The sequence below is a fragment of the Otolemur garnettii genome, unplaced genomic scaffold, assembly GCF_000181295.1.
Source record: "Otolemur garnettii isolate 467f Iridium unplaced genomic scaffold, OtoGar3 scaffold00030, whole genome shotgun sequence".
Lineage (NCBI taxonomy): Eukaryota > Metazoa > Chordata > Mammalia > Primates > Galagidae > Otolemur > Otolemur garnettii.
In genome coordinates, this window is record NW_003852425.1 from 4,321,661 (window position 1) to 4,344,123 (window position 22,463).

At 43.5% G+C, this 22,463-nt stretch overlaps 1 protein-coding gene and 1 pseudogene across 2 annotated transcripts in view; both read left to right on the forward strand.

Annotated features, from left to right (window-relative positions):
* SEMA6A (semaphorin 6A) overlaps positions 1-21,370 on the forward strand; it is a 128,087-nt gene extending 106,717 nt beyond the window's left edge. The window contains exon 19 of one of the 2 annotated variants that reach the window (XM_003788897.2): positions 17,275-21,370. In XM_003788897.2, coding sequence (XP_003788945.1) covers positions 17,275-18,470 — 1,196 coding nt within the window. In that variant the 3' untranslated portion in view covers positions 18,471-21,370. The remainder of the gene's footprint in view (positions 1-17,274) is intronic. The other variant, XM_023512719.1, reaches the window with a different exon arrangement.
* Positions 19,926-20,774, forward strand: LOC111725025 (annotated as a pseudogene).
* Positions 21,371-22,463: the final 1,093 nt, after the last annotated feature.

Consider the following 22,463-nt stretch of genomic DNA (forward strand, 5'->3'; position numbering starts at 1 on the left):
TCCATTTTGTTCCGAATTATTTTTTTCTGTTTAATGTTCATGATCCGTTTGAAGCTTTCGTTTCGTTTTACCCGGCGCTGTGTGCCCTGACTCGGTGATGGCGTGATTCCCTTGGATAAGTCTTGTTCCTTTCCTGACTCATTCTGACGTCCTTTGACTTGAAGCAATCTGTGACGCCCTCGCTGCTTCTCATTCCCCGACGTCGGTGCCTTGATGATGTCACATCCGTGTACGCAGCCTCTCCTGCGCTGCCTGAGTTTCATGGGCTTTCTGAGGGCCTCTGACTGGTGCTCTTTTTACTGGGTCTATTGTCTCATGAGAATGTGACATTTGTGTGCCCCAGCTTTAGAAGCTAAATATACTCTGGAATTGTTTCTAAAATATCTCACATTTTCCCTCTGAGCAGAAATTGTGTCTGCTGACCAGCTAGCTGAGGACGAGTCGAGTGTCCAATGCCCTTTTAATTTTGGCCACTGAAAAAAAGGCCAATGATCAAAGCAAACCTACAGCTCTGTCCCGCAGACTCGCTGAGCGCCGGTGAGCTGGTCCTGTTCTGGGTCCACTTCGCCCTCCAAACAATTCCGCATTTCCAGAGTATGTTTGCTGTCTTTTTCTTTCTTTTCCTTGCTATGTCTTTCGTCTTGATTTAATCCCATGCGTCCCTCCCATTCCGTCAAAACACCGCTCCTCACCTCACAGTCTAACCCCCTTCTGCTGCCATTGTTCTCAGCCTCCCCCTTTCAAAATGCCAGCCCCAAGCCCTCTGCCCCTCTGTGGAATGTTCCAAGGCTCTTTCCTTCTACGCCGTGAGTAGCGTTCTGATGCTGTGTGTACATAGAGCTGTACTAACGAAGTGTGAGAAGAAGCCTGCAGAGACACGGAGCATTATCATAGAAAATGAAGTAATTTTCTGTCTCAGTAACTGGCCTTGCCCTTCATTACCCTACTAGCCTTGTCTAATGTCTCCTGTCCTTGCTGCTTTTCTGTAAAATTGCCTGATATCTTTCAAGCCCGAGATTCATTAGTGAAAACACAGCCAACTGCCCTGTTTTATCTCTGGGTCCCTAGATGTCTGGAGCCTCGAGAGCCAGCCCTTTAATCCCCACGTTGATAAATGAGATGTGGCCCTGGCAACTTCTTTCTTAGTTTTGCCACATTTGAAAATACATACTATTTATTCGCCCTGTCACTATTGAGGTGGTAATAGGTAGTTACAGAGGGACTCCAGTTCCCTATAAATAAGACAGAAATCAAGTTTATTTTTAGATCAGGCTTATTCCCTGCCACCCCTTCCCACAGCAAAAGAAAAAAAGAGCTTTTTCTTTTAGGTTCAACACTTTGGAAAACGAACAGACACTCTTGCACCTCTTACCAAAAGTAACAATACCTTAAAACCTGATTTCCAAGAAGACTTAAGATATATTAACCATGCCCAGAGCTTCTCAGAAAGCTGTGCAGTCTAATATAAAATGTAAACACTGGCCACTGCCATTAGGACACAGGAATACAGACAGAACAGGAGGAAAACCCCTGCCTTCAGACTTTACTTTGTAGGGCTCTTGTGAGCTCTGGGAGAGTAGATGAGATATAAATATATCGGGAGATGTCCCCATTCTATTGAAAACCCAAAACTGTAGCACGCGTCCGTCTTTGAGAAATCTGTAAAGGGAGACATTTTCACCTTATTGCATTGAGTCTAGAATGTAGGCTCATTATAGGCAAGAAAAAGATGTGAAACAATTTAGAGATGAAATGAATAATTTAAACTCCAATGTGTAGTAAATGTTGAACATGTTTTAACCAACACGCAAGTTATGTGTGTAAGCCATTGTTAGTTTGGGAATTAATATGCCAGCAGGATTCCTCAGGTCTGTGAAGGATGAGGAGTATGGTCTGTGCTGTAGAACAGTCCTGAAGGGGACTTTAGGAATCACGGTTTACCAGTAATCCTCTTCACAGTCCATTATTTGTTCTTTAAATGCACTGTAGCCTTCAGCAGTGTTGTCTCCAAAGCCAAGGAGCACTTTACCTGGCATGATTGAGGTGATTCAGGGCACTGTAGCCTTCAAGAATATTGAGGCAGAGGGTGGAAATTTATGCCCGTTGCGTTGCTCTTTCAGGCATCTTGATTATATCCAGGGAAAAGTCTGAGTTTGGTGCTTTATTATTAACAACTCCCTAAACTTGCTACTATCCCTTTAAGCCAGAGAGACAGGCTGGGGCCCTGGCTTACAGCTGGATCTAGCTGGAATTAACATTGTTTTGCTCTCAATTTTATTTTTATGGTTACCATCGATCTGTGAAAAGTGGTGTGTATTTTTCTATTTATGATAATGGCATAAAGTTCCCATTTGAAAGACATTTTGAGGCAATTTAAATAACATAGTAAGTAAAAACTAATGCAGGAGCTATTGGAGATATTAAAATACTAAGTAAATAATACTGTGGGTGAGACTCACTGGGATAACTAAAGTCATGGTATTGGTAGCTGAATGACTGAAGTTCAGGTAACTCTGGTCTAGTGAGAGTTAAACCATTACCAAGACTTTGCTTCTGACACAGTAACTGCTGTCCCCCCCTGTTGGCGGGGCAAGTAAGTGCTGCAGAACCAAGGGGGCCCCCTTTAATTATGTGTCTGTTTCTCTTCTGATTCCTTTTCTAACTGCTGACTTTTGTGATCGGGGATGGGGTCTTTAGTAATGTAGGAATTTAAAGTAAAATGGATTTAGACTAAAAAGGAATTAGCCACTCGTGGCTTGCTAAACATCTGGCAAGATTCTTCCCCACCCTGGCAGCAGGCACCCCCATGTGAACCACAGTTAGTTGGAACCCAAATTGTGGCCTAGGGAAAGGTTACCTTCAGCACTTTACTTCTCCTACTTGTCTGATATCCGTAAGGCTCTTATCTACAGAATGTTCCCCTGGCTTGACCTTTCTTCCCCCTCTCTCCTATTGAAATGTTACTTATACTGAGTTGCAAACCCCCAGCACCAGGCTTTCTTTGTGAACAGACTTGTCTGTTGCCTCGTCTGTTCACAGACTTGCCTTGTAAGCAGAGAAGTCCCATGTTAGGTGAGTACGGTTAATAATAGATCCTACCCCTAGTAAGATCTTATCCTTGCAGCTTAACATTCTTCAATGCTTCATGTCTAACAAGTCTAACAAATAGAGGATTTTAAAGCATCCCAGTTCTCCCAGTGTGAAAGGTTATTTTTGACGCTTAACAAGTCATAGGAAGGGATGGTATGGACAGAGAAAATGATTCCTGGTGACAGTAAGAAAGGAAGAGAAATTGTGCCTCTTCTTTTTCCTGACTTCTAAATGGACCGAATTCTCCCCGCCATGTCTTTGGTAACATTGCCAAACAGAAACACTCTGAGATGTCTCAAGCAGAAACTCATCACTGGCTCAGCAACACAGTGTGGACACCAGTAAGCAGTTAGAGGCGATAGTAGAGGTAGACATATAGTTCCTGCCCAAGAAATACCAAACCCCCAGACAGAAGGGGCACAGGCAGACGTGAAAGGATACCTAGAGGCCTGGATGGCCACCGCTGCCTTTGGAAACAGACACATCCTGCTCAGCAGACTTTAGGAGATGGTATTAGACGACTGAAGACAACTTGGCTGAAAATGTCAAGGACTCAGCACTCTGAAACAGTTTCCCGACCCTTTTTCTTTAGTCCTTTCCTTCAGGACCAATAAATATCACAGCAGACGAGGAGAATGAGGCTTGGGTGATTCTTAGTTACAATGTTTGTGTTATGTTGACAAACTCGGGTTTGTTTTTTTTTTTTTAATAGATTGGGCTTTGCAAAAAATCCACCCATATTAATCTGCATTGCTTTTATGAGTAAAGCCTGCTGTATTGTAGTCATTTTTAAACGTGATGGGACAGCAAGGACGTCCTCCAGGAGAGTTTGGAGAAAGGAGTTCTGTCTCGGGGAGCACACCGCGTGGGACAGGCTCTCCACTGCCTCTTAACAATCGAAAATTAAGTGGCCCGGGTAGAAACGTGCAAGATCAGAGACCAGGAAAGCTAAGAGATGGGGGATTGAGTGAGATGATTCCAAGAACTCTTTCCAATCAGAGTTTATTTCTGTTTTTCAAGGTTTAGAGGAAAAGTATCCTTCTAAAGTTCATGAGAAATGCAGTGTTTAAGCTACTATCTTTGTGGGTTATGTAAAATAAATACAGTTCTTAAAATTCAGCCCATTAGTATTGTATGTGTTTATAAATTGTGTTACACCTTCCCCATACAGATTTATTTACTATCATTTTTATTTCTCTCTGTTAAACTATTTTAATCTAGAAATTTAGAGTGGGCTTAAACAATGTTTGTGGAAATCATTAGAATTACCTTGTTTAGAATGAAAAAGTAGGGTTGCTAGGCAAAATATAGGATGCCCAGTTAAATTTGAATTTCAGATAAACCTAATATTTTAAAAATTGAGATAAAACTGAGTAATTTTTGGTATAAGTATATCTCAGGTATTTCATGGGATATACTTTCAACCAAATGTATTGCTTATCTGAAGTTCAAATTTACAGGGGAGTCCTGTATATTTTTTTGCTACCAGGCAATCCTATTAAGGGATTGCCAGTAACTTATTAGAGTGTAAGATCTAGTGTCTAGATTACATTAGCCCTTTAACTTGTGGCAACCTAGAACTCATATCAGAGGAGTTTAAGTAAAAATCTTATTGTGTGAAAAATATTGTTATAAACATACTTAATTTCAGAAAAAAATCACAGTAAGTTATATATTTGTTATCAGTGTAATATAGAGTAGTTCAAAAGATTATCACAGACTTTTGCATGTCACTTTTAAGTGAATAAGGCTCAGAAGACAAATAGCAGCATTACATGGTTAAAATTATTGGCACTTTTCATTTAAGTTCAAGGTTGTATCGGCTGTTATGTTAAATGCATTTTTTTTCTTCTTAAATTATACAGATACCTTCCCCCCCCCCCCATTTCTCATTTTCATGGCTTTGGAGGGAAAGAACTAGAATTCAGAAAGCATTAGAAAATAATACTTTAAGAAAGATAATAATAACCCTATCGCAAAGAGACACAGAACAGCCATCTTTCCTGTGTTTCTTTCTTCACGTGTTCGAAGTTGAGCAGACGCGTGCCATGTGTAAACCCCACGCTGAGCATTACACCAGATACTGATTTGAAGTCAACACAAGCTGGCGTTTGAGTAGCTTACGGTGTAGCAGAGGCTACACAGAGATGATCTCCTGTCTAACTGCCGGGAAAGAATGAAGTCTGAGAGTAAGAGAATTCGAAGAAAGAGGGTTAGGCAGAGCATAAAGGAAGGATCCACTAACTGTCTGGCAGGCCAGGGAAAGGCCTTGCAAAGTCTTGAAGGAAAAATTGGATTTCAGGGGAAAGAAGGGGAAGAAGGACATTCCAAGCTTGCATGACCAAGCCTCCAAGCTGCGGAAGTACAGAGTGTGATGAGAAAGAGGCAGAGGGTGGGGGGCAACTGTATGTAGGGCCAGGACGGGAATCGAGGTTGAAACCGGAGCCTGGAGCCTACATCTATGCTACGGCGTTTTGGTCCCAGTGGAGTCTGGGGAGGCAGATGGTGGGAAGACAGGGACCAAAGGAGGGTGCACGGGGGTCGGGGGAGACGGACACAGAGGGACTGAAAGATGATAGAAGCGTAGTAAGTCGATGGTTTTATCATACTAGGTTGTTAGTTACGTACACACAAAGCATTTGGGAAATGGACTTTTGCATCAGTTTTGGATCTGAAGCATCTGTCACTACACGTCACTGGCATTCTCCTGGACAGTGCTCCCTGCCAAATGGAGCACTCTGTCCTGGGCAAAACCCCGGGCGAGCTGAACTCCAAACTCGAGGCTTCTCTGTCACGTTAGTTAAAACACTGTGGTGCGTGGCATGTGACAGACTATGCAAACAGGACAGATTGTGAAATCGTAGGGGTGGGGGAGCAGGAGAAAGAAATGATAATACACCCAACCCATGACGCCACTGTTTGTTTTTACTATCGTAATAGTAAAAGTGACCAGGAAAGGAATCTATTTGTAGTCTCTGACTATTCTTTGGGCAACTGAGGAAAATAATCATGCCAGCAGGTCAGGCACTGGGCCCCCAGATGGAAGAGTGGGAGTTTCAGCGTGGGGGGCACGTGGGGAGGCGGGGTGGGGACCGCAAAGCACTGGGCAAGGCTATAATTGTACTTTCAGCAGTGCGGGCATAGATGTAGATTTGATCTAATTAATTTTGTATCCTCTTGACAACTTGCTGAATGTATCTAAGGTCTTGATGAGATTATTGTGGAAAGGGTAGAAGGGAAAAAAAGCTAAATGCCAGCCATGTAGAGAGCTGTTTCATCTCCCTGCCTGTCTGAATCTGCACACCAGTCTTGGAATTTTCTTTTCTGGAGATGCCCACTGAACCTCTTTTTCACCTAACATCTGTCTTCTCAAAAAGCAAAGGACTTAAATTATGATTTTAGAGAGTTGAACTTTTGCTTTTAAAACAGCAACTTAAACCTTAGAGTATTAAAGACATCCATTCACCTTCCAGAGGCGCTTCTTACCTCTAATCTGTAGCCACTTTTCAAGCCACATCATCCTTGACATGACACTTCACCCCCACCCTCTTCTTCAAGTCTCTTCTCTTCTGTTCTTTCCCATCTTTTGTACAAAAACACACGCAGTGACAAAGTTTTCTGACAGCTTAATGGAACTTTCAAGGACTACAGGGACTTATCTTATTAACAGAGCATCTGGAGTAGTTACAGATTTGCTCCTGAATTGGTTCAGCTGTATACTGTGTTCATCTAGGTTTTGTTTTGTCCTAACAATAAAAATGTGAAGAGTCAACTTGTTTGGATCATGTGCAATTATGGGAAAATAATTATTAGCTTTGTCTCAATTTTTTTCTGGTAACTTTTTTTTAGGAAATTTTGTTTTGTTTTTTTCTTAAGAATTTGTAGGAGTTTTTCTTTGCAAACCTCAGTGCTCCGTAGATCAACTAGTCTACAGAGAACAGAACAATGGAAACCGGGTAATTTCCTGGGGATAGCTTTTCCTTTCTTGACATTACACATGAGGATGGCCTCCAATGCTGCGGGCTTTCCCAGCATACATAATGCACATGGCATTGCCATAGAGAGAAGGCAAAGGGGAAAGCCGCTGCTTCATTTGCTGGTTCCAGGGAGATGCAGGCTGTGCGAGGGAGCGATGGGCTCCTACCAGGGGCAGGGGCTGCTCTGAGGACTGCAAGGAACCACATGCACCTCCTCATATATAAGCACCTTAAATCGTGGAAAGGCCCAGTTGGAATGCAGTTGGGTCTATTCAAATATACTGGGTGCACAGAAGACAGGATCTTAATCAGTGTCAAAAAGCCAATTACAGGCACGGTGAACATTTGTCATCTTTAATTAATATTTCTTAAGCTCTTGTAAGTCTACAAGCCTGGGAACTGTCTTTGTAAAGAGACTCATTTTTAATGGGGTAATAAAAATTTTTCCACTCCAATTATTTTTAAATTTCCTATTTTTTTTTAAAAGATGCATTCCCTTTCAAACGTATATTATCTGCAATTACGTTTTCCCCACTGAAGTCCAAGGTAGTCATTATGAACTATATAGAAATAATGGAAGTTCCGTATATAGTCAACCACTGACAATGCTTTATTACAGGGAAAAATGGTGTCGAGAAATTTATAAGGCAGCAAACTGCCTTATGCCTAACCTTTTGGACATATTAAAGCATGTCATTTCCAGTCTTCCAGCCTCTTGTTATTCATAAATAATAGATAATACTGGACACGATCATCTGGTATTGGTTAAGGTAATAAATAAACCCTAAGTGCTGATGGGTCTTGCGCTCCATGATTTAAAAGCACACAGCAGAAATTTAATGTAACTTAAAATGTCTTATGTAATTCTATAGATTTGCAGATTCCGTTCAACTCAGCAGATCTGTAAGTGCAGAGCTGTGTTGAGTGCTAGCTCTGTTGTGCTAGCCATTTTCATTATTATAAAGCAGGACTTTAATTTGGGAAATGAAACATGAGCTCAGGTCTTTTCAATCCAGGAATATAAAGGAAAAGAAGCTTCCCGAGTTCCTTTGCTCTTGTCTAGTCATGCAGAGATAGGAGGAAAAGATTTTGGCATCACTTGAACCATTCTCAAATGTCATTCCGTGGCTGTGAGCTGAGTTTAAGGAGCTGATTTCAAGGTACTATTAGCTGCAGCATTTTGAAGGAGGTTACTCTATCCAGTAGTGGGCAGCGCTGAATATTCTGCTATGTCTTGAGAAACCAATCACGACTGGGCTGATCCAGATCTAGGACAAATCTGTGCTCTCTAGTACCAACCAGTACCTGAATGCCACTGTCACAGAGATGGGTAGAATCAAAAATCCCCCTCCAAGTCTTTAAGCCAGGGTAAATAAAGAGACCACAGACATTTTTCTGGCAGGCTTGGTGCTAGCAAATTGGGTTGATTCTGTGCCAGGGAAGGAGCACAGTATTTTAGGCCATATTACATACTTCTGTCAGGTACCAAAGAAAGTGTTAGGGGGTTGTTTGTCTTTGTAAAAAAATAATAGTAATAACATCAATTTTGTGTTCTTTGTCAGAGTAGTGGTAACTGCAGTGAAGAAATTGCACATGAGACTCACTGAAGACATTGAACATCAAGGGAGACTTTGTACATTTATTTATTATAACAAAGCATTTTGAAAGTCTGGTAGTACCTTGCCCCAGTGATGTCTAAGGCTGGATTTTAAAGCTAAGCACTTAGATGAGTTCTCTAGAATATTATTCATGTAATTTAGGACAAGACTTCCCAAGCTTTAGTGAACATAAGAATGATCTGGGAGCCTTGTTAAAACAGAAGTTTTGGGACCCAACCCAACGATTCTGACACACAAGTTCAGGGTAAGACCTGAGGACTTGTGTGTCTAACATGTTCCAGGGGACGCTGGTGCTGAGTAGCACTGATTTAGGATACTTCCCAAGTTGGTGATGTGCTATCTTACTTGCTACTCGAGATTTTGTTGTATTTTTTTAATCCTTACTTTTCTTCCCTTGGCTAACACAATCGAAACCTACCAAAAATCTTGGACCCAATACAAAGCAGAAATTTTAGAAACCTGTCAGAAATTTTAGAAACCCTTCTTTTAACATTATTAGTTGAGTATTAACATGTCTCCTGTACGATGCCAACTGGTTTATAAACGTTCATTTGTTTAACCTAGTTAATCTTTCCAATAACGCTCATCTTATAGCCGACACTCCTGGGGCTTAGTGAGATTGAGTAACATGCCCAAACTCACACAGCTAGTGATATGTGTAGAGGTAAGACTCAAACCCAGTTCTTTATGTTCTCAGAGTTTATGTTCTTAACCAATAAAACCCAGCCTCATTTACAACCAAGAGTGCTACTTCTAGCAAGTTTAAATTGGCAGTTTTAATACCCCTAAAACTGAGTACGAAAACAGACCTTTTCCTCATATTCCCTTTATCTTTGCTTTGTCGAGAAAAATCAAAGCACCCCAAATAATTGAATCACTCAAATATCACAATTTCATAAGGAGAGCCATTTCCCCATTGAGTAGATTTGATGCCTTTTGAGACAGCAAAGGAAGAACAGGGGACCAGCACATGGAACATAGAAATGCTTTGTCTGATTTCAGAAATCACTTAGACGTTGGGTTTCCAGACTCCCTGAGAAAGAAAAGCTCCAAAGGCAGGAAAATACACTTTGCAAGTCCTGTTAAATCTTTGCCTTATCTAAAATAATCATTGAAAAAAAAATAATAGTAAAAAATAAAATACTTGTTACTTTTACGGGGATGGTGAGAGTTCTAACACATGAAACCACAGACCAACATTCCAGGGCAGGGCTTTTAGATATTATCTTATCATACCCCTCAGTCTAGACATCAGTCCATGCTCCCGGGACAGCACTCCCAGTGTCAAATCGAAGGCAGTGGATCCCGGGAGGAACAGTGAACGGGGCACTCAGGTTGGCACAGAGGGAAAAATGAAGGTGTTTCTTCTCTTCAAAAAATGTAATTGAATGGGTTTCATGCTCTCCCTCTGTTCCTATGACATCCCAAACCTCCCCTCCCCCCCACAAAAATGCTTTGCTTTCAAAGTGATGGTTCACCTGGAGTCAACCACAGTAAGCATCATTTCAGTGTGTGAGTTTTAAAATAGCTCCTGAACTGAGGGTATTAAATCCAGACCAGGAAGCTGCCTCTGCTTTGGCACAGTCCCTCTTAACTTTGTACATCTTAAAGACCAGGGCCCTCCCAGCATCTAATCTTCAGCCTGCCAGGAAAAAAGAAAAATTAAAGGAAAAGGAAAGTTTGAGTTATAAACTCCGAGGCAATCTCCATGGCAGGGTATTCCTAAGCCATCTGGTTCATATTATGCCATAAGACAAGAAGGAGGCGGCTTCCCGCCCAGAGAACCGCAGAGAATTCCCAGTTCGCTCTCACTGTGGTCATCCCGATTGGCAGGGTGCGGCTTTGAGAAGAAACTGTCTTCAGTGAGGGTTCCCCCTACTTGTTTTCTTCTTAATCAGGACGGCAGGCCCTGCGTGGTGAGGGGCAGCGACTCTTGGCTCCTGACGAGTTCATTCATTCCTGTTGCCTCGCCGGACCATGAGCCCGCCTGGCATTTTGTTACAGTAAGATTTTCAAACAAGAAAAATTAAGTTGTTAGATTTCATTCACTCAAGTTGTTATGAGGATTTCAAGGAAATTGCAGGCTTGTCTTACTCCAAAGCAGAATCAAGAGTCTATTTTTAGGGGCTCCCACTCTGGGGCCTTTCTTGGTGCGTTGCCATCTTTCTGCGCTCTCAGACCCAACACAAACTCTCTGTGGCTCCGCGATGGAGGAAATGTCCATCCTCCCTTTTGCTTTTGCACGTTTCTCTAAAAGACACAGAGAGGCTTTGTTGTCTTTGTGGTCACTGGGTTCGCTTTACACAGATGCCTATTAATCACTTGGCTATGGAGACAGACACATCCATCATATCACAGCAGCTCAGAAACAGGCAGCCCAGTGAGTGGCTGAGAGGGAAAATGCACACTTAACCATTTTGAGCCAGTGGCTGCATGGGTCTTAGGCACTTGGGGCAATAATCGAGGTGAGGGGCGAGGGTGGGTAGGGCTCTTCTTGCTATTTAGCTTAATAGGTGCAATTGATTTTCCATCTTTATGTATTTTCTTGTTTTGCTATTTTGATAGGACAGATAACATCTCCCAGCTCTGTGGGTAAGGTACAGAAGATAAACATACTTGAAGACTGAGAGTCTTTAAATTTAAAAACAGTAGTAATAGATGCAGGTAGACTAGCTGTGCTTTTGATACAAAGATACTGACTCTTTGAAGCCCCTAGTTTTTTGGTAATGGATTCATGGTTGGAGTTGAGCAAACTAAAGTCAGCTTTCTCAGGCAAGAAGACCCTTGAAATTACAGATAAATTAACCAAGAACTTTCCCTCCAAACTGACAGGTTTTCTGAACATCTTCTTCAGTCATTCAAGGCTGTTCCCAGTCTGCTCCCAAATGGTGTGTCTAGCTCAAACCCTCATTTTTCCCTCCCTCATTCATCCGTGTGGTCATTTGCTGTTCATTTAACAGATGGACACCGAGCATCTTTCTGCCTGGGGATTCAGTGGTAAATTCCTTACTCTTAGAGCCCTCTAGGTGAGAAAAATAGACACGTGATGATTTTAGGAGAGAGGAAGCAAAGAGCTCTGGGGACGAAGAGCTCGCCTGGACTGAGGAATTGTGGAAGGCTTCCCTGTTTAAACTGAGACCTAGAGACGGGATCTGATGAGCGGGCAAGTGGGCAGTAATATTCCAAGTAGAGGGAACAGTCCCGAAGCAAGTTAGAGAGCCAGGTAGCTCATGCCTACAGCCTAAGAGAACAGAAAAGAATTGGACTCTTCAGCATTACTGAATACAGACTTTATCTGCCGTCTCTCCAAGCCTTGGTCCTCATGGCTTTCCAAACTCCGGGTGAAATCTTCTGCATCCTTAAGGTGCCAAAGTCTAACTCAAAAGTAGAAGTGATGTATCTCATGACACATGGCTGGAGTTGTGCACAGGCACCTGTCTGCTCTCTTACTGGTTTATGTCCCATTGACCCTTGTGTCCCCAACACCTAGCTCAGTGCTTCAGTGCACTCAAGTTCGTTTGCTGACAGCAGTTACAAAGATGCTTAGACCAAAAAAACTTGTTATCCAGGAAGGTGATAGTAAAGACACAAAGAAAATCACAGTCTAACCCTGAGTTAGGGGAAAGCATCACTCCTGACGCAGACTGTCCCAGAGCCTGGCGCTGGGCTCACGAGCAGGGCTATTAAAACCATATTTTTAATCAAAAATGGTATTTGATAATTTCAAAATTTATTCACATGATCATCCTAAGACAGGTCAGAACTACATTGAACTTCCTCTTGTTTAGAGTTTACAGTTGCTTTTATTGTGAATTACATGTTGCAGGTGGAGAAGAAGCCTCTTTCATAATCTTTTCATTACTTTGGCCTCCAAAAACCTTCAAACTGCCTCTGTGAGGCCTCCTTCCAGCATCTGAAAATTCTCTCACATCAGAGGGAAGAAAAAAAAAACAGCATTCTATTCTTTCTCAGTACTGCCAATTTAAGGTATGATTTCAGTAAAATCTCTAAGCCGTTGTGTGCCTTGCTTCCTGCAATAGGAAAGTGGAAAGAATAACCATTTAGCACTTCATGACTGGTGAGAAATAACTGGTGGTTAATGAATCAATGCAAAGGATTTTTTCAGATGCTGTTGTCTTACTAATGCCCCACTTTCATTCAGTGAAAGCAGAAGACCCAGGAGTAGTGGTGCTGAAGTCCGTTTAGGGACTATGTTGGTAGAGAAGCCAACTCTGATTGTCCCTCTTGCAGTGAGAGGACACCTGGGGAGGAGAGTGTGCCACCTTTACAAAGGCCCTTCCACCTGCCCAGGGCTTCCATGCAGCATCTGAAGCAGCGGTGCGTGTCTCAGCTCCAGCCCATCGCCCGCTGCAGAGGCGTACTTGTTTCTAATTACAGCAGAATCACCATAGGTGCCCACCTCCCTACAGTGACCACCTCCATAAGTTGACCTAATTTTCATACCCTGGACATGCACCACATGTATGCATCAGTATAGTAGGCCTAGTTCCTTATGTTGACCACCTCTGTATGCTGACTAGTTTGTTACAGTCCCTCAACTTATAGAGGTTCTACCATATTCAAGTCCACTGGAGCACTCAGGTTTTGCAAATAACCCATTTGCCCTCATTGACTCATTTGAAATTATCCCAGAACCAATTTCTTTTCATTTTTGAAAATAGTTTTTTCACGTCTTATTTTTTGAGCAAATACTGAGTATCATAGATTTTGTTTCCTTTCTCTGAAAGATGCTACTTTGAAATAGTTTCACGTCTTATTTTTTGAGCAAATACAGAGTATCGTAGATTTTTGAAATAGTTTCATGTCTTATTTTTTGAGCAAATACTGAGTATCATAGATTTTGTTTCCTTTCTCTGAAGGATGCTACTAAGCTATCTCCAGTTACATACTTGGAGATGTAATTTATTCCTGTGACTTCAAAAGCAAGTTGATAGTCACTCCAGCCATGACTCACCAAGTTTAGACGTTTATTCAAATATGTCTCTACGGCGTACTGAAGACTCATTCACTCAACCAGCATTTGTACAATGACCCAATGAAGCGCTCTGAGGATGGCCAGGGTTATAAATGCAAACGAAACATGGTGCCTGCCCTGAAGGGGTTCATCGTAGGAATATGACTCCACTGGGAATCTAATTGTAATTGACGCATTTTACTCAACATTTCCTACTTTTTGTTGTATTATTTTAAAATTCAAGATGTATAGGCAGTCCCGAAACGGAAATATATATTCTCTTATGTTGCTTCAACATCTCATCTCACTTCCTTGGCCGCACTTGGACAGCAAAAGGTTTGGAGCAGGAAGCACATGTCCCCCTCTCCCCTGGGAGACCAAGATCGAGGGGAGCAGCCATGACTGTGACTTGGAAGCCCTGCTGAGTCTCTAGCCCACCACTTCTCTGCATCTTCTTTTGATCGGCCCAACAAACTACAGCATTTTAAGCTCTTTCCTATTCTTCATTTTGTTTAAGTTTGGTTGACCCCACATTACAGATGAAAACACTGGGGCCCAGAGATGTTGAGTCACTTGCCATAAGGTCCCCAGCCAATAAATTGGAGCCTCAGACTCCAGGCCCTGGGAAGCTCTCCTTCAGTGGTTTAGCTGAGGCTTCTCTGACAAGTCTGGTGAATTCAGTCCCTCACAGTGGTCATGCCCTCAAATTAATCTGATCATTTCCACAAGTGTGCCTTTGACTTTTTTCATGATATAAGGAGAAGGCTTTAAGTTTTGAAGGCATTTATAAAAATAATTTGTACTTTCTTATCTTCTTTGCCTTAACCTCTGATCTAACTTTGGATGCTTTGGAATTTGCACAAGCAGATGAGGGAAGCCCCCCTCCCCTGCCTCCCCCAGGATGTCTAAAGGATAAAGAGATGAAGAAATGTTTTTAAAGACACTTTTAACAAAAGGAGATGGGGAGGGGGAAATGTCTGAGACCCTATTTCCCTCAAAAGTCAGGTCCTGCTTGACTTGTTAGTAAGCAAAAACTTGAATTCAAATATCATTCACTAAAAACAGTTTTCCCCAGTGAAAGAGCAAGTGGTTTCCTTGAGTCTTCAGTAAATAGGGACCTTCAGACATGAACAAAGAATGATATTTGGGAGCTAAAAGTAAAGAACCAATGAGTAAATAGGAAGAATTTGCAGTTTCCCAATGAAATAAATGAATTTCTCTATCTTTACCCTTTCCATGTTCCTCTTAAACTGAGCGGGCAATCTAAATTGAATGCCAGAGTCAACTGTTAGTACCTTTCTACCATCACTCCACATTTACTGAGAAAACACAATCCCCCTAAATATGGTTGCCTGGAAGGGCTCCATGAAATACTCATTGCCATGAAAAAACTACCTAGTACCCACTATCAGTGGGGTCTGTCTAGCCTGTGTTAGACTCCAACTGAAATCAATGAGGGAAATTAAACCCTTTTTATTCACAGGTGTACATTTTTTGTGCAATTATATGTAGGTGGTTAAAAACGATATTCAATAGACCCCATACACAATCAAAATTGAAGGAAAATCAGTTGCTATTTAGCATAACAAGGAGGAAATGCAAATTTAAGGAAGAAATTTTCATTAGTACATTTCCTTGGTGAATAGGTATTAAGACAGATTTGAATGCAAGGTACCCCACAGTTTGGGGAGCACTACACATAAAAAGTATGAGTTATAGCCAAATTCCTCTGCTGTGTTTTGCTTCTAGTCTCTACCCCTTATAAGCCCATGAAGATAAATCCGGAAATATTTTTTAAATACACATTTGGAATCAGCCTAACCATCTTGGTGAATTGCCTCCACTGCCCTTCATTCCCAAGGGTCTTTGTTTAATCAGACTTTTCTTTCTTGAGCAATATTTGTTCCATTTATTCCCACACCTGAAGTCACAATCCTTTGTCGCAGGACGATCATTTCTACAGCACCCAACTGTGATGTCACATTTGAGGGGGAGAGGACTGTTCCCAAAGAAAAGAGAAATGTGCTCTTCAGTCTGAGGTTTCTGGGTATTGAAGCCATCACTTTAGTAATCAAAATATTTTAGCAGAAAAAACCCCGTGACAAAGCTGCATTGCTTCAAAGTCTGGGCTGTGACATAAAAAAACATTTCAACAGGAGTTTCCAGGTTGCATGTGGTGGGTTTGAGAAAGGGTAGAGATTTTATTTCATTTCACTTTAATTCTGTGCCACTGATTTCTGCCAGTAAAATACATTAAACATATTCCAGAAAGAGTTGATTTAGTCGATGAAAAATGTGTCTCCGGAGACCAGAGAAGGTACCTTTTCTGTCTTGCTATGGTTTCCATAATAGGAACAATGTTTACACTTCCTCAGCCCATGCAGTGCTCTGATGGATTCGTGTTCTTTCACTCTCCAGAGGCAGGAATTGAGGTATTTGAGATTTTATTTTTTAGCTACTGCATCAAGCACTTAAGATCTGGCAATTGTGATGTGTATTCTCACTTGGTATTAAAAAATAAAAAAGCTCCAGCGTTTGCATCTGATGAGAGCTGCTCAGCTTGGTGGCTGACTAAGCAGGAGCAAGGCGAGCTACTTTCTTTGGAAGCAGCATCTTGGTTAATGGAGTGTAAGTTCACGGACGGGTGTAGTCCCATAATTTTTATTAAATTGAAGAGATTAGCTCTGCTGAAGAATCTCACTGTGACAACAAACTCTAGGCACAGTAATGGAATTTGACACCTCTCACACCCACTACTGGGCCCCAAATGGTCTTCTTTCTAAATATTATTTCCATTCCAGTAAGGAGAGAGCCTCATTCAAATATTCAGCCTATTCACCTGAAACTGAGTCTGCATGGGTTTGTTTTCTGAGACGGATGAAAAATCAACATAAGTATTTCTTCTTGTTGTTGTTGTTACAGTTTTTGGCCAGGGCTGGGTTTGAACCCACCACCTCCGGTATGTGGGGCAAGCGCCCTACTCCTTGAGCCATAGGCGCCGCCCAGCATAAACATTTCTAATCTGTACATTTTAACTGTTTTCTCTTTAAAAATAGCACACTCTCTTCTCTCTCTTTCCTGTTTCTTCTTTTCCTTCCTCTAGTTGCTTAAAATGCAAACATATTTTTTTCCAGACCGAGGCCCTGGTGCCCCCAAGGAGGTCTTCAGAAAAGACCCCAACCCCAAAGTTTGAAGGGTTGTGTGATTTGTTCATTTAACACACATAAAATTGTTCCTTCTTCCTCCAAACTCAAAATATCTTGATTATCTCAATTCTGTGAGGGGAAAATTGAAAGACAAGAGAGAAAGTGAGATAAATGACTTTTGAAAGCCGAATCCTGCCATATTCCGCAGAGGGAAGCCGAGTAGATAGTGTGTACCGGAGAGTGCGAAGCACTTTTTCAGAACACAAAGAAGTCTACTTGTATACCTCAGGGCGGGGTGGGGCTGGGGTGATTAATTAGTTCACGTTTGGCAAGCTGAGCCTTGAAGACAAGCTCTGCAGAGGTGCTGTTGTCACTTATTACTGTTATTAATTAACAGGGTGAACGCACGCAAAAATAACCCGTGGTGTGCCTTCCTCTCCTGACACCATATGCCATGTCTGTTGCAGGAGTGATTCGGGAAAGTTACCTCAAAGGCCACGACCAGCTGGTTCCCGTCACCCTCTTGGCCATCGCAGTCATTCTGGCTTTTGTCATGGGGGCCGTCTTCTCGGGCATCATCGTGTACTGTGTCTGCGATCACCGGCGCAAAGACGTGGCCGTGGTGCAGCGGAAGGACAAGGAGCTGACCCACTCGCGGAGGGGCTCCATGAGCAGCGTCACCAAGCTCAGCGGCCTCTTTGGGGACCCCCAGTCCAAAGACCCCAAGCCGGAGGCCATCCTCACACCGCTCATGCACAATGGCAAGCTGGCCACGCCCAGCAACACGGCCAAGATGCTCATCAAGGCCGACCAGCACCACCTGGACCTGACGGCCTTGCCCACCCCGGAGTCCACCCCGACACTGCAGCAGAAGCGGAAGCCCAACCGCGGCAGCCGCGAGTGGGAGCGGAACCAGAACCTCATCAACGCCTGCACCAAGGACATGCCCCCCATGGGCTCCCCCGTGATCCCCACGGACCTGCCCCTCCGGGCCTCTCCCAGCCACATCCCCAGCGTGGTGGTCCTTCCCATCACGCAGCAGGGCTACCCGCATGAGTACGTGGACCAGCCCAAAATGAGCGAGGCGGCCCAGATGGCGCTGGAGGACCAGGCTGCCACCCTGGAGTATAAGACCATCAGGGAGCACCTCAGCAGCAAGAGCCCCAACCACGGGGTGAACCTCGTGGAGAGCCTGGACAGCCTGCCCCCCAAAGTCCCCCAGCGGGAGGCCTCCCTGGGCCCCCCAGGAGCCTCCCTGTCCCAGAACGGCCTGAGCAAGCGGCTGGACATGCACCACTCCTCCTACGGGGTCGAGTATAAGAGGAGCTACCCCACGAACTCGCTCACGAGAAGCCACCAGGCCACCACGCTCAAAAGAAACAATACTAACTCCTCCAATTCCTCTCACCTCTCCAGAAACCAGAGCTTTGGCCGGGGAGACAACCCGCCCCCCGCCCCGCAGAGGGTGGACTCCATCCAGGCGCACAGCTCCCAGCCGTCTGGCCAGGCCGTGACTGTCTCGAGGCAGCCCAGCCTCAACGCCTACAACTCACTGACCAGGTCGGGGCTGAAGCGCACACCCTCCCTAAAGCCGGACGTTCCCCCCAAACCTTCCTTTGCACCCCTTTCCACATCCATGAAGCCCAATGACGCGTGTACCTAATCCCAGGGGAGAGGCTCAGGTGTCGAACCAGCAGGCGAGGCGAGGCGCCCGCCCAGCTCGGCAAGGCTCTCAACTGCCTCGAGTACCCACAGACCAAGACGGCCCGCGGCAGAGCTGAGGACGCTGGGTCCTCCCCTCTGGGACACGGGGTACTCACGACAATTGGGCCACGAGGTTGGGTGAAGGTTTGTGACAGCGGGGACTCACCTCCATCCTCTTCCTTCACTCTCCCCCACACCCCACACCAGATCGGACCCACAAAAGACTTCAGTTATCATCACAAACATGAGCCAAAAGCACATACCCACATACACACACCCACACACACTTCACACCACACACACAGGTGAACAACAACTGCAACGTTCTGTTATGTCCAGGACTGCACCGGCGTTGCCAAACTGGGCTAGCGCCCCAGACTTGCAAAACACAAATACATGTTAAAAAAAAAAATCATGAAAATCTAAAAAGACAAAAAAATAAAGAATTCATTGATAATTCTAACTCAGACTTTTAACAATGGCAGAAGTTTACTATGCGCAGATACTGTGAAACGCCCACCAGTGTTATAGCTTTCTGTTCTAGCATTGGAAGGCCACGTTGGGGAACTATGTCATAGGTTCTGCCCCTCCTCTCTCTTAATGAAATAACGTGACCGTTAACGCAAGTAACTCTTTATTTATTGTTCACCCTTTTTTTTTCCTTAAGGAAAGGACTCTTCCACATATCATCCTCTGAACGGCTCTTCAGAAAGCCCATTGAAAGTTAAACTATTTAACGGGAAATCCATTAACTGGAATAATTGAGTTTCTTTATTTTTACAATAAATTCACTGAGTAAATAAGTTGGAGCTGGAATTCTGAGCTTTGTGTTTGGACTGTTTGATCTGTAGCTGAAGGAAAACGTTAAGAGGGGAATATTTATTTAAAATCGACCAGTTTCTTTGCTGGTCAGGTTTCTGGCCTATAACATGCAAAAAATTAATTACTTTAAAGTCCTTCCAGATATCTAACTTCTGAAGCCACCAGGAGCGAAGCTTTTAGAATGGCACCCTGTGTCCCACTGGTGCCAGCGATGGCTTGGTCCGTGGTTCCCACTGTCTCTGTGAAGGCACCAGCTTGCGATCCGCCATCTCATTTCACCTTGCATGTGAGACAGCAAACAAAATCCACAAATGGTGTGAACTAATTACCATGCTGGCTGCTACCTTGCATAAATTAGTGGTTTGATCACACGGGGTTTTTCGTGGGGTTACATCTGTGAATAGCCTGTTTTCCACATGTAAATTTGTGCCTTACACCTTGAGTTGTGTACACTTGTAAACTGTCATTATGATCAACTTTCCCCCCCTTTGGACGTAAATGCAGATATTTATTTAGCCCGCCCCTCCCCCTGCCCCCACTCCAGCCCTCTGGAAGAGCAGAATCAAGCAGATGGAAAAAGAATGCAGTGGTGATGGCTGTCACGCAGCAGCCTGGGAAAGCCAGGCAGCCCCACGCCCTCCAATTCACGCTGCCTTCTAGTTGTGCCAACTCAAACCACCCTTCAGCTGTGCCGCCAAGCATGGACCCCAGTGTTGTGGGTGGAAAATCCCCCTTCTTCCTCCAGAGCTCCCCGCTTCCCTTAGATCATCTCAATATGGTGATAGCCTCATTAGCCGGCATGTCCCCATCCTCATTTCTCCTGTGTCCCCTGGCTGGAGAACACGCTGTGTGTGGTTGAGAGGCACCTGGGAGGAGTCTCCAAGCCCAGCGCTCTTGTGCAGTGCACACACAGAGACATGGAAATAGATGGGGGCAGGCTGGTCCCTGCTGTGATAAATGAGTAACTCCAAGTACAAGGCCAACCACAAAGGATGCTGCAAAAACTGGTGATGGGGCAAAAGATTTTTTATTTTTGTTATTTTTAAACTCCTTTACCCTTTTGTTATTGTTCGTAGGGGATGGGAACCCTTGGTTTTCATTCGCTCAAGCACACAGGAGAAGGGGCTTTTGTTTACTCTGTCAGGAACAAAAGAATTGTCAACATACTATAAACTGTGAGCATTGTTATTGGTTTTTGGTTTTTTTTAACAGTTAAACGGTATATGTGGTGATCTCTTTGTCTCTTTTTATTTCCAGCTTGCTCTGGGTTTAGTTATGTCACATTAAAAGTTGAAAAAAGACTGATGAGGACAGTTTTGAGTTGGAAGCAAAACAGTGGTGCCTCCGTAATCAGAGTGAGACCTAGGTGTGTAGCTGAAGGTGAGCGTGCAGCCCTCTTTCCCGAAACCCATTACAGTTTTACTTCCGTTTAGGGTAGGTTTTTCTTACACTTTGGTTTTTTTGGTGGAATCAATGTTCACTTCCTATGAACTCTGTCCTCTGAAACCCTGGAAGTCTTTTCTAGAAACTGAAACATTGTTTTCCTCCTTGAGTTTTCTTGAGAAATGCAGAAGTTAGGAAGATGGGCACATATCACCCTGTTCCCTTTTCCCCCATGCCTGACACCTAGGAGTATGGATTGTGCAGTGTCACTGTCCACACAGGGACTTTCTCGTCCCGGGTCTGTGGGCGTCATTGCCTCTGCTGTGTGGAGAAGGCCGGTGTCAAAACTTCCCCCCTACATCTGTACAGCCCACAGCCCATCACCTGCGGTGTTAACCCTGAAATGCCCACTTGTATTGAGCTGGCCTTCTGCACTGAAGTATCCCCCCCTTTATTTTCCCCACAGTGTGTGGGGGGAGGGTCCATAAACCCGAGTGTGCCTTTGCTTTCCACCCTTGCTAGACACTGGTAGATGCAACAAACTCAGAGTTATATTTGTTGTAAAGTTGTAAAAATATTGTGATGTCACCGATTTTTCTTCCATTTCCACATCCCCTAACATCTGATTCACCACTTAATGTATGTTTTAAAAAAGGAAAAAGGAAAAAAAAAAAGCAAGGAAAAGGTTCTTTATTACTTAAAAGTAATAAAACCAGACTGTTCTACATTATCTTTTGTGTCCTGAATACTTTTATTTATCTCTTAATTTTCCCTTCTTTAGTGGCTCCCGCCCAACCATGTTCAGTATGATTCTCTCTCCTTTACCTCTATCTGCTTTTCCAAAGCATAAGCAACTATGTAGTTAGATGTATTTGTTTGCAACATCCACACCCCCCACCCCTCCCCCAAATTATCGATGTCTCTCTATGCTTACACCCAGCCCAGAGCAGAATTTTAGCAAAAGCCACCGGTAATTAAAAGGCAGAGCACGAATTAGCTCCCTCTATTCATTTTATGCATTTTCTTTTTATGGGCTTGTTCATCATCAAACATTTATGGTAGGCTTGATAGTTTAAGAGATCAAGGCTAGGATTTTAGTATGTAAGGTCCACTAAAAATAGATCCGCGCACAGATGTGACTTAAGCCTTTTTACATATTAATAAGGTGCAGGGGGCCGGCTTTTATTCCGGGTTAGCATTTATCTCCTGTAACCCAGAGACGCGGTTGGAGGTATATTGGGATGCAGCTCTTGATTTCTGTTTTGCAAACTAGCATTGTAAAATGCCTAGATCAAGTTTTCCCCTTCAGGGTATTTTTAAAACAGTTATTTAAATAAGTGCTCAGCTATGGCATTTTACTTGTGACCTTCTGCAATAATTTTTTTAATATTTTGTAGGTCAGTTTGAGTGTGGGAAGCTGCTGGCTGAGGCCTCAGTTCGAACCTGTCATGGTTTCTTGGCCTGGCCGGTTACCTTTCCCTAAGTCATTTCCAATTGTGTTTCTTGAATTACATCCATAATGCCAGACACTGGCAGGCACAAAGTTAACTACTGATGCTGTTTATGCCTCCACATTTACAAAGAGATTGGCGGGGCCTTTGTAATTACCATTCAGAAGTGAAAGCAAAATCCTAAGGAAGCTTCCCAGAGTTTGGGGTCAAAGGTAAAGGTGGGGCTGGTGTGTGCAGAATGGGACTCTGACCAATCGCCCCAGCAGAGGGGATGACTTGTGCAAAGGCGCTGAATT